The sequence below is a fragment of the Mustela erminea genome, chromosome 11 (assembly GCF_009829155.1).
Source record: "Mustela erminea isolate mMusErm1 chromosome 11, mMusErm1.Pri, whole genome shotgun sequence".
NCBI classification, from domain to species: Eukaryota; Metazoa; Chordata; class Mammalia; order Carnivora; family Mustelidae; genus Mustela; species Mustela erminea.
The window spans coordinates 87,442,540-87,455,038 of record NC_045624.1 but is presented as its reverse complement, the minus strand read 5'-3'; the positions used below and the strand labels follow the sequence as shown (position 1 = coordinate 87,455,038).

The 12,499-nt window shown below is 38.9% G+C and overlaps 1 protein-coding gene across 11 annotated transcripts in view; it reads left to right on the top strand.

Moving 5' to 3' along the window:
- Nucleotides 1–12,499, top strand: part of SRPK2 (SRSF protein kinase 2) — a 251,972-nt gene that overhangs the window by 95,624 nt on the left and 143,849 nt on the right. For 4 of the 11 annotated variants that reach the window (XM_032305496.1, XM_032305491.1, XM_032305495.1 and 1 more), the window contains one exon: nucleotides 9,418–9,481. The exons of the other annotated variants lie outside the window; for them this stretch is intronic. In XM_032305496.1, the coding sequence (XP_032161387.1) occupies nucleotides 9,444–9,481 (38 nt within the window). In that variant the 5' untranslated portion in view covers nucleotides 9,418–9,443. The remainder of the gene's footprint in view (nucleotides 1–9,417; nucleotides 9,482–12,499) is intronic. 11 annotated transcript variants of the gene reach the window in all.

Genomic DNA, 12,499 nt, shown 5'->3' with positions numbered 1-12,499 from the left:
GCTCTCTGCTCGGTTGGGAGCCTGCTTCCTTCCCTCTCTCTCTGCCTGCCTCTCTGTCTGCTTGTGATCTCTGTCTGTCAAATAAATAAATAAAATCTTAAAAAAAAAAAATAAAAAGCCCACCTAATCCAAAATCATGAAGATTTACATCCATATTTCCTTTTAAGAGTTTTATCGTTTTAGCCTTTATATTTAGGTCTTTTATCCATCTGGGGCTAACTTCTGTATGTGCTGTGGATAGAAATACAACATTACTCTTTTGCATGTATATATCTAGTAGTCTAGAACCATCTTTTCTTTTTTTCTGAATTTATTTATTTTAGAGAGAGAGAGTAAGAGCACGAGTAGGACGGGCAGAGGGAGAGCGAGAATCCCAAGCTGACTCTGCACTGAGTGCAGAGCCCAGCACAGAGCTCTGTCTCATGACTCTGAGATCACAGCCTGAGCCAAAACCAAGAGTCAGATGCTTAACTGACTGCACCACCCAGGCGCCCCCTAGCACCATCTTTTGAAGAGAATGCTTTCCCCATGGAATGGCCTTGGCACTCTTGTTGAAAATCACTTGGCTGTATTGGGAAGGTTCATTTCTGGAATCTTACTCTATTCCATTGATCTATATGTCATCTCTTTATACTGGTTTCACACTGTTTTGATTACTGTAGCTTTGTGTTAAGTTTTGAAGTCGAGATATGTGAGTCCTCCAGTCTCGTTCTTTTTCAGGGATTGAATTGAAGGGTCAGCTTGCCCATTTCTGGGAGGAAAAAAGGCAGTTAGAAGTCGGATAGGAATTTTGCGAATTTGTAGATCAATTTTGGGGAGGCTGACCATTTTAATAATGGTAGGTCTTCCAACCCATGAATACAAGGTGTCTTTTCTTTTAAGTCTTTAATTCCTTTCAGCAGTGTTTTGCATTTTCAGTGTGCATGTCTCTCATTTCCTTGGTTAAATGGATTCCTAAGTATTGTATTCTTTTTTGATTTTATTATAAATGGAACTGTTTAACTCTGGAAGTTTTAGAGATTTTCTTTTCAAAGCTTTAGTTTCTGTGCATGCAAAATGGAATTTATGTTAAGTACCTTTTCTCCAGTTGTTGAGTTAGTTAACATAAAGGTCTCAAGTAGGCCTGATAGTTCAAGCTAAATGTTAAATATTGGGCTGTGAACTCTCTGAGGAGTGGAATTTTGCCATGTGTATTTTTGAGACACATTCTTCCTCCCCCGTTCAGGTAACATTTAGTGCCGTGCCTGTTGGTACTGAGGGAGTGTAGAAAGGTGGACAAATTGTCCTGCATCATCAATTTCAGTTCTGAAGTTTGAAAGTTAACATAGATTGGGAGTTAGGGACTCTAATCCCTCCTTATATTTCATATTTTGATAGGGCTTCTTTTCTTATACAAGTAAATAAGCCTTGTACAATAATTTTACCATCTCTTAAGATAGTGAACTTCTCAAGATGGTTGAATGGACCTTGATTTACTAAAGGAGTTGGAAAGCAAGAATTCATTGCATTGGTGAACTCATAGTCCTTTATGTGCCAAAATAGTAAATGGAATTAAAATGTCTTAATTTATGACATTGTAAGCCACAGTATTAAAGAATCGAGTAGTTTCAGTTGTATGTTAATAATTAGTATGAAATGCAGTCTTTTAATTAGGATTATAAAATACTTCCTTTTTCTGAGTACTGTAATTTCTAAAATTCTTATATTAGAAAAATTTATAAATGGTATTTATTTTATAAGTGTAAAACAGAGAAAGCTTTAAACTTGATCTCATGGTAAACAGAGCATTGGATCTCTCACCCTAAGTGTAACAGCTCAGTTTTCTAAGAACTTGTGTTACTTCTTCTGTCTCCCCAACAGAGTCTGGGTAAGAGTGCCTTTGTTCTGTTTAGCAGCTGAGATTAACTATTAATGATCCTCTGCTGTGGTGAGAAACGTGTAGGCAGTTTTCAGGGATTAGTTCCATTACATTTCATTACTGATAGAGGAAGGACACTGATGATGATGCTAATAAAATGAAACATTTATTTAAGCATGCGTATTTTCACATTTTAATGCATTTTTGTATTTATTGTCCTGAAATTCCTCAGCATGGAAAGAACAAAAACAATGCTAACAAATATTGTCTGATGTACTGTGAAGTCTGAAAGCACCCCTGCAGGGTCAGGATGGGTGACCTGGATCTGGGGCTGGTGCAGGCACAGCCAGAGCACCTGACTCCTCTTCTCCTTGCCTCTTGCTTGCAGGCTTCTGGGGGTGAGTAAGGATGGGAATCCCAGTTTGAGGGGATTGGCCCACTTTTCTCACTACAACTTGAAAATCAGTAGCAAACCTTTCCTTTTAAACTAATCTTTCTTTTAGGTTATAAATTGCACTCAGTAATAATTTAAGAAGTGACAGAGGAAACATATTTCCTCTAGTAAATGAAGTTTGTCATAAGTGGCAGCAGCAGCTACCGTGGAAGTTCAGACTGAAGCCTCACCAGCTGGAGACCTCCTCCTCCTCCTCCAGTCCCCTCCACCTCCCACCTCCGCCCCATTGTAGGGTTTGGCGTGAACACAGTGTACTCCACTGGCACCGTACCACGTTCAGGAACACAAGTAACCCTGTTTGGGGGATTATAGCATGAGGAAATTTGATACTAGAAAAAGACTACTTTTAAGGAAGGGGGTGAAATTGGGACTTCTGTCTAGAAGAATAAAATCAGGTTTGGAAAGTAAGTTTATTTATCAAAACTTGAATTGTAATTTAAAAATAAGTCCTGAGTAGTAGAGTGTACAAAGAATGTATCAAGTGTTAGTTGTTTTTGACATGTGTTTTCCTACTAAATTTTATATAATAAAGTGATTGGATATCTTTTAATTGGTAATGCAGTTGTAATGAAGGACATTTTTGTAAACTATTTAAGAGTTTTATTATTTTCCCCATTAGTTACTGATAAATAATTATCATTCTTGATACACTTGGCATATTATTGTCCTTGTTGATTTTTCTCATCAATTACTAACCTTCCTGACTCCTCCTGTGACCTCATTTCTCAGTCTCTGTCCTCACTTGGGATTCCAACATTTCATTATTATCTTCCACCAACTTGGTCAAATGTTGCACCTTGTGTTGCCTTTTTTCAGTTTTCACTTTGTTCTGGGTTTGCATTCTATTTGAATTGTTGGGAGTATATGAGAATCAGTGAGAGAGAGAGAGAGAGAAGAGGGTTGATGGGCGGATATAGAGGCTAGGGATAACCAGGGACAGTTTGAATGGTCAGTTCATTAACAATTGTTTTTGTTTGCACAATTTTTGCTTTTCTGTGTGTTCTTATAAAAGATGACTTGAATAATGAATGCCAGGATAGCAAGGACTCCTTTTTAAGACTGAACTGTCTTCATGGTGTTGGCCAGTTAGTCACCGACCTTCTTAGCGGTTTTGCAGAACTTGCTTTACTCCTACCCCTTTATGAAGGGTATCGTCTGTGTCCGTTTTTGAATTTTGAGTCGGGAACACAGTACTTGGTCCCAGATGGTAGTATCAGGGCTTGACATTTGAGCCAGAAAGCTTCTGCAGGCCCAATGTTTTTTATTTAAATGGGAGCCCCTTAAAGATACTTGCAGGATGAAGTTGGAGACACACACACACACACAGAGAGAGAGAGAGAGAGAGAGAGAGAGAGAGAGAGAAGGCTGCTAGCCAGCATCCCGGGGCAGCAGAGTCTGAACATGCGAAAGAGAGCGGAGAAGCAGTTAATTGGTAGTGACAGGAGAAGCGGAATTAGGGTCACAGAGGTGTTGAATCACCAGAATGCGGAAGCATTAAGGTGGAGAGCAATCCCTCAGAGCACTTGGTAACAGAACCGAGTATCAAGAGCTGCCCTGCCTTTTGAGCAAGATTCTCACTGGGAGGCCTGTGGAGGCATTTTTCTATTCTTAACTTCTAGATGTTTTCTTGCAGTATTATCCTATCACCTGAAGCAAACTGAGCACATACCTGTTTCTTGTAGCCTGAAACGGCTCCAAATATATATAAAGCATTAATTTTAAAAAATCCCCCTTATTTATGTGTATTCAAAATAAAATCAGCTTTGTGAATGATTATGTAAAGAATTTGGCAAGAGAAAAGAAGTTTAGTAAATCTGTTGGAATAACACCCATGAGAAAAGGATGTAGATGTAAGAATTGAGGTCTTATTTAATTTCCATGTCCTCAAAGGAAGGGGGGTCCCCATGTGAGCTTGTGGTGGGTGTGTAGTGCTGTACAGGACATGGTAGTCTCATGTTGCCGCTGCTCTCCGGATCCAGGTGGACTTGGTGCTGTCCACTTTCCCTCCCGGGTTGTCTGTTCTGTGAAGCATATCCTTTATTGGACTTTATTTTAATAGCACTTACTGGTCACTGCTATTCTGGGTTCTTAGGGACGGGCTTAGCTCTGGACTCAGCCATGTGTCTCCAGACTCATGTTATTAAGTGGAAAATGAAATATTAGAGATAGTAGGCCATTAACCGAAGAGTTAAAAATAATCATCTTTACAAGGAATTTGAATATCTTTTAAAGTGTAGGTATGAGAATAAAAGGTTTTTGTGAAGAAGGTTTAGGGGTTGGTTAGAAGACCATGAGTTGGGAGATCATGGTGAATTCGTTTTTCCCTTTTGGTGTGTAAAGTGACGAATAATCAGAGTATGATGTCATAGATGGAGCAGTTGTAATGGAGAAAGCCGACCAATAGTGATGATTTTAATTAATTGGAGATCCAAGAAAATAGAATTTAGAAGCTGATCTTGCTTATTTTTTTTTTAAAGATGTTGTTTATTTATTTGAGATATATATAGAGAGAAAGCACAAGTGGGAAGGGGAGGGAGAAGCAGGCTCCCTGCTTAGCAGGGATTTGGGGCTCAATCCCAAGACCCCGGGATCATGACTTGAACCGAAGGCAGACAGAACAGATTGAGACATATAGGCGTCCCGAAGCTGATTTTAAAGAAGCTGAATGTTCTGCTTGGGTTGCTTGTCTTTGGAAACTTAACTGTAGCTCTCAGGGACAGTGGTCTTATGGGGAAGGTGAAGAGTATTCTTGCTATCAGTTGTTAATCTTTTTAACTCTCCGATTTCTTCTTCATAAATTCAGGTGGTCCAGCTAGGTGATGATCTCTGAGGTTTCTCCTAAGTCTGCAGTTGTTGGAAGCTCTGGCTAATTGTATCTGGAAATGTATATTTAAGGAAACCAAGTTAGCTAGATTGTAACTTTGACTAGAATAGGTTAAGAAAACCATCAAAGACTCAGTAAGTAAGCGTGAATTGCAGTGAAATGTCAGGTCCCAATCCCTAAGGAAGCTGTGGTCTCAGGGGTGTTGGCCAAGTAGTGCATATATTTTAGGAATTCTCTAGTGCAAGTGTATGTGATCTGCAGAGGGCAGAGGAGGTGAAGTGTGTGCTGTCTGGGCGCTGTCAGAGGGGAGGTGGCGCTTGGGCTGAGTGAGATTAGAAAAGGGAGGTGGGGGTGCAAGGGAAGCAAACTGGGCACTGGGATCCCAGGGAAGGAAACTGTGTCAGAAAAGAGTTGGTGTGAGAAAGCATGGTGTGTTTGGGGGATCACAGAGTAGTGCTGAGTAATGCTGGAACATAAAGTAGATTGAAAAGGGTGAGTGGTGGTAATGGTAGCCCAGATGAGACAAGGGTGCTAGTCTGGGATCCTTCAGAAATTTCTGGCTCAGGAAGGTAACGCTGCTGCTGTTCAGGGAGATAAAGACTTTAACAGGAGATCCCAGACTGAGGCTTTGATGAGGTTAGCTTTAAGATGCTATGTTCAGGGCATGTCAGGACCATGTATGAGGGGAAGATGTCTGGTAGGGTTGGAAGGACTTAAAGTTCTGGGTTGCAGGAGAGAATATGGGGCTCGAAATTCAGGTTTAGTCATCCTCAGTGTCCTTTGGTTGTGGATGTCAAGGGAATAGATGGAAGAGTCAGTGAGTAAAAAGAGGTCATGCAAGAGAAGTATCTCTAACAGGTAAGGTTTGTGTGAAAAAAGATGATACAGCAAAGCACCTAGAGTTAGGAGGAGAATCATAAGAACACAAAAGGATTAGAAAAACAAACTTGTGTTGTCCCATAATGTTGCTTAGAAATTAGAACAAAATTGTGACCTCCCCCAAAAAAAAAATCAACCATAATTTTGAATATGCTTATTCAGACTACATAGGAACCACTTGTTCATTTTCTTTGTGAAATAAAGACGTGTGGCCTTAGTACTCATTGGCCTGAATGAATAAATAGAGACTGTGGTTGGTTGAATAAATATGTATTTACGGGGTTGTAAGACTGCCGCTTTGGAAGAACTGAGGAGTGGTGGTGAAGAGAGTAATTTAGAATTGTGGGGGTAGGGGACACAAGGTTTTAAATTAACTATAAAAGCAGACTGGATCTCTACATAAATTCATAGACTGAAATACCTTCTAAGAGGGTCCAAGGTTTACATGCTAAATAAAATTATAAAGTATTGGAAGGAAACAGGGTGATTTTAAAAATTTGGTGTGGGGAAAATCTAAATGTAACAGAAAGACCATCATTCATTAAGGAAGATATGGTGGACTTAAATGGGAAAAAAAAAAAAAAAAAAAAAAAAGGATCCTAGATACTGTGAATGAAACAGGAACAGCCAGCTAATTTGTAGTGTGTGTAAGAGTGAGGGGTTCAGGAGGCTGAGGTCTTAGCCAAGGGTTTTTTGAAGACCTGTCTGTCACTGTGAACACCGCATGGAAGGTGGTGTTGTGGGATGGCTTCTAGAGTTGTTAATGAATGTGGGGAGGAATCAGACTATGGCTGATATTGGTAAGGAGGAGTGAGTAGTAGAGTAGACGGGATACACTGGCCTCAGAGTATACAGTATTCACGTAGTATTTGTGAATATTCCTAAACGTTTTAGTCCTTTGGGAGCTAGAAACAAATCTGAAGGTTTAAAGAAAGTGTGAAAATGGTGGTAGAAACCTGTCTGTGCATTATTGGAAACCATTTTGGTTTGGAGCTCTCAAAGCTTTAACTTTTGTTTCTAATGTTTATACACTTCCCTAAGAGCTGTGCAGTTTAAACTTGGGGGTCTTCCCCCACCCAAAGATTCTGTTTATTTGAGAGAGAGAGAGAATGTGACTGGGAGGAAGAGGGACAAGTGGACTCTGCACTGAGCCCAGAGCCTGGCACTGGGCTTGATCCCACAACCTTGAGACCATGACTCAACCCGAGTTGAAACCAAGAGTCAGACACTTAACTGACTGAGCCACCCAGGTGCCCCTAAACTTGGGGTCTTTCAGCTTATGTGCCCAGATCTTCTGCACAACGAAGTGCAAATTTTTTGTCTTTTTGAAATGAACAATCACCACAGTGAAGAAGGATTCAAATGTAACCACATTTCTGACTTGACTAGTTGAGAAACAAGAGTAACTCTCTACATGGGGAGGCTGAGATACAGATTAGAGTTACAATTCCATATATAATCAAACTATAGTGACAAAAAAGTATATGTTGAGCTTGATAGCAAGAGGGAGAAGGTGGATCAAAACTGTGGAAAAGCTGCTTAAGGCAGGACAGACCTAGTGTATATACCTCATTAACTCATTCGACAAGTATTTGTTGCGGATTGCTATTCTCTGGCAGACACTCCCTAGCAGTAGACAGGGAGGGCTGACCCCTGTCCCGCACGACCCTCCATCTGCATGACCGTCACGGAACACTGTATTTCATTAAATCCCCACAGCAGCCCTTTCTGAGCCCCGTTATTATCCCCATTTTATAGGAGAGGAGATAGAGGCTTTTAGAAAGTCTAAGTAATTTCCCCAAGGTCATGTGGCTATTAAAAACGTTGGAGGAGCCTGCCTTCATATCCACGGCTGCTGGTGGCCGAGCCTGAGTTCTTAAACACTGTGCTCTTCTGAAGCTGGGGGTGTGGGTGTGGGTGGGGGCTTAGTGAATGTTTGCTGTGGCACCTGGTGCTGTACTCTGTTAACCACGTAGGAAGCCTCAAGGTAAGTTTCATTGTCGTCGTCTCCGTTTAACCACCGTGTGGTGTGCTCTCCCCGGTGGTTAGGGAGTTTGGCCACAGTCTGTGGCAGATTCTGTTCTCTCATCACATGTTCGTGCCGGTTTTATGGAGTGCCCACTGGATGAAGCCGGAGCTTAAACAAATTGGAAAATCCCTTATTTTAACAACGTTGAAAGGCTATATTCTGAACAGGTCCATTGTATTTTAGGCAACAAAAAAACCCCCCAAACTAAACTAATTTTTATTCCCTTTTCCTTTTCTATCTTTCCATATTCCTTTGATTTTTGTAATCAGTATTCTTAAAAATTAAGATTTGTTTTCCCCGTAAAACCCTCCAAACTCTTGAGGTCCACTTTGGACTCCTGTGACTGCCTCTAGTTGAATTTCAGGGGCCAGGTGTTTTATGTTTGGTGTGTGAACTTTTTATTATGCATAGAAATCACATTTACGAATAGGAAAACAGCTTCGCATGTGAAATAGTCTAATGGGACCTTGTCAGTTTGGATCACATAAAATTACGTACTTTTAGGTTAGTCATTAGTATTTTTAAAGGAAATGTGTTAGGGTCCCCCCCCCTTTATTTTTACTTCTCCTTCCCTTTTAGTCCCCCCCCCCTCAAATCAGTATCAGCAATTTTCTTTTAATTAAATTGAATTGGCGCTTCCATTTCTATTGCAGATGGCATTGTGAGTCCTTTCCTAAAAGGACAAGTATATTATCTGCTCGGTGACTGGGTGTTGCTGTTCACTTGTGCTGTATTGCGAAGGAGGAGGGGAGAATTAAGGTGTAAAATAGAAGTCTTTTTCTAAAGGAGTTAGGGACTAGGTATTAGACAGATTCTTCAATTAAAGACAAGCAAGAAATTATAACAGGGATTAAAAAAAATTCCAATCTATAAATTGGGGTTCTGGTTTAATATTTCATTCTTAAGTGACAAAAATGATTCACTGAGCCATATTTTTTAGGGCCGGTGAAATGCAAGGAGCCAAGGGTTGAACATCTATTCCTTACAGCTCATACCTTTCTTACCCAGGCTTCTCAGATGATCTAGGGTATCGAATGCAGTGGGGAGTGTTTCTTGTTTGTGTTTTAATTTGCTGCATTTGAAATCTTCTGGCAGAGCCGTGCTAGGTCTACCTTAAAAAAGAAAACACCCCTCTGCTTAAAAGAAATGGTACTTCCTGCTTTCATAAACAGTCATGTGCATAGTTTAGCAAGGCCTGGTGCCTCTGGAGCTTTTCCCTTTATAGCACCATCGAATCCCAGTCCTAACAGAAGTACTGCGAATCTTGTGGCCTCTTTTTGAACAAAAGGGATCAGAGACAAAAAATCTGTTGATATAAAGCTTGAAAGCAAGGGCAGGCAATCTTGGTTGTGAATATTTTCTGATTTTTCCAGAAATCAAGCAGAAGATTGAGCTGCTGATGTCAGTTAACTCTGAGAAGTCGTCCTCTTCAGAAAGGTACAGCTACATCTCTTGCATGAACAATTAATGGTGTAGCATTGCTAAGAAACAACCAGGACGTGTTTTTTTTCCTTGTTAAGTTTGCTGTATAATGTACTGTACTGCATGCTGGTCATTGTGGTGTATTGAAGATGTGTATTTGGGCAGGCTGTTCTGCATTTACAAAGGGTAATTGATTTTTTAAAAAATAGTGAAGCCGAATCAGCTGCAGCATGTAACCATAGCCCAGCAGAGCGCTCGTTCATGTGTGACAGCTGTTGGAGGCTTTAGAAAATAATTTACTTCGTTGCAAAACAAAAATCTTGCTTTCTTTAAGGAAATATTAGTATTAGATTTTCTTCCTGTATTTTGAGGTTGTTGCTACAAAATTACCAACATGATTTGTACCATGTAGGTTAAAAATACTTGGCTTTTGGTTGTCATAAATATTTTCTTATGTGGAAAGGGAGTGCCATTTGTAAATAGCTTAGGAATTGCAAACCCACAGATTAGTCACATTCTGAAAGAGATATGATGCTCCTTCAAGTCTGTGCTAGGAAATGGAACAGTCACTGCATGCAGTAATGGTTCGTGCCTGCAGGTAAGGACAAAATGACTCAGAAGTGTTTTTAAAGCAATTATTTTATCTGTCAGTCAAATGCTTATACCTGTAAAAGGAGGTATTTCCTTAAAATTGCTATTTTACTTAATAAATGGAATTAAGATATTTTTATCTCCAGCCAGAAATGAGGCTATATAGTTGCCCATTTTGATATGTAAATATTGTGTTCACCTCTGTTTGCCAAAATTGTGCATACTACATAATGTTTTAAATTGAGGTTCCTGGGCATACAGCTGATGCTTACCTTTCTCTTGGTTACCTAACAGTTTATACTTTATGTTGATATTTTGTATTGAAGGTGTTTTGATTTGTCTCTCCAGTGGTTAGTTTTCAGGTTATCTTTTTTGTTCACAGATTTAATATTTAGGAAAATATTATGGAGGCATGATTTAGTAGTTGAGGATGATCGAGGAGAAGCACTGGGGAAAAAAAATGAGGCGAAGAAGCTACCATGGTAAAATGGGTTTAATTCAAGTAAACTAGTGTATGGAAGACGTGAGTTGATGGCAAAATGATGACATTAAATCGATTTATTAGTGTAATTAAGGGAAAGGCTCCTGGCTGTAATTTAGAACATTACAAATAAGATATTAACTGCTTTCTTCAGAAACTGAAAAATAGAAAAATTTATTCACATTTGTGTTTATTTTTATGTAGTTTCTAACTCCTGGTTTGTGGCTAGCCATCCGATTTTGAACACTCTTGTTTGCTGAGATGAAAAACAATCTTGAGTCTTGTGAGTGTTCTGCCAGTAAAATGGTGGTGATGGGAAGGGGAGAGGGTAGCGGTGTAAATAGTGAGCGGTCCGGATGCCAACTGTAATGTTGGAGTTTGTTACCAGGAAGAGCATTTTCAGTGGGATGGCGGCAATAATTATGTCAGCTCTTCTGAATAGCATAAATTCTGGGTTGATCAATTGAAGGTTGGACAGAATGGATGAGTCTTGGCGAGAAACACATTAGGAATGTGTGAGGTTCTATGGTTAAAATACATTCTTCTAAGGAAAGGCACTAAAATATTTTGGTAATTACATTTATTTATTTTATTATTATTGTTATTTACTATTTTAAAAGTCTTTTTACCTACACTCTTGTAGTTAAATTCGATGGAAAGGGAGGTTGCATGTGGTCATGGTTTCAAAGTTTAGAAATCAGCCACTAGGCTTATGACAGCTTTATACACACTTTTACCAGAGTTTGTTTGTTCTGCTTCTGGGGGTGCTTAGACATATATGACCCTTGTGATATGCTGACTTCATGGGTGATAAATGTAGTTTATGAGTCAGCCAACACTTTGCAAGGAAGTTGCTTCATTAATGTATATATATATTAAAAAATTGAACTTACGCCTTTTTTCTCTTCTTTTCAAAAGGCATACAATAATGAGTAGCCAAACCTTTGTCTTTTCAAAGTGTCTGAAAAAATTTGAGAAACAAGAATATGAAGTTAAAAAAAAAATTCATGGCCTAGTAATGCTATATCGTGCCCATGAATGTAATAGCTTGTAACATCAGGTAACATTACATCACATCCTCCAGTTCCTCGTCCTCCAGTTACTTCAGTTTTTGAAAGTCTTAGTTGTTGTTGTTGTTGTTGTTGTTTTTTAATTTAGCTGTTTGAGTGTTTGAGTCATGACCTTGAGTCTTAAAGCTATTTGGAATTTATATCTGGTCAGTATTCCTTTTTTTTTTTTTTTTTTGGTAAAAATGATGAAGAAAGCCTGTCTTCTTTAAAAGAAGGGAGAAGCTACTTGTTTGCAGGAAACCAAAACTTAACATTTTCCACAATTGATTTTGTTTACTGCAGCATAGAATGATCTTTTGATATTTCAGGCCATCCAGTGGAGAAGCAACATTTCTAAGTATAAAATATAATAAATACAAACAGTGATGTCCTAATAATTCTTCCATCTCATATTTTTAACCTGCTTCATGGGAATTGCTAGTCCTGTGTGACATCTAGTGTTGGTTGAATCAATTCTTGTACAGACAGTTTTATAAAATGGGAGAAACAAAACAAAAAATAAACCTAATTTACTTTTGTGGACTTAGGATCCTTCATTAAGGAATAAATCTGATTTGAAGCAATATATGGAATTTTGAAGGTTGTTTTGGAGCCTAAATAAGAAAATATATTTTCTTAACACATATCTCAATAAAACTTTGACATTTAAGATTATATTTTTACCTTTAACAAAGTAGTGGGGGTCCATTGGATGTTATTTTGTAGGGGATGCTAGGAGTCCTGTTCAGAATGGCTGACTCATAGGATGAAATCCATTGGGGTGACAAAGTTAAAATTGTTTTTTGGTTTTAAGCTTTGGAGAAAGGGGGAAAATGTTAGCTTGGTTTTTTAAATTAAGGACAGAGAACATTATTGAATGAATTAAGCAACAACAAACCACGTGATACCTGA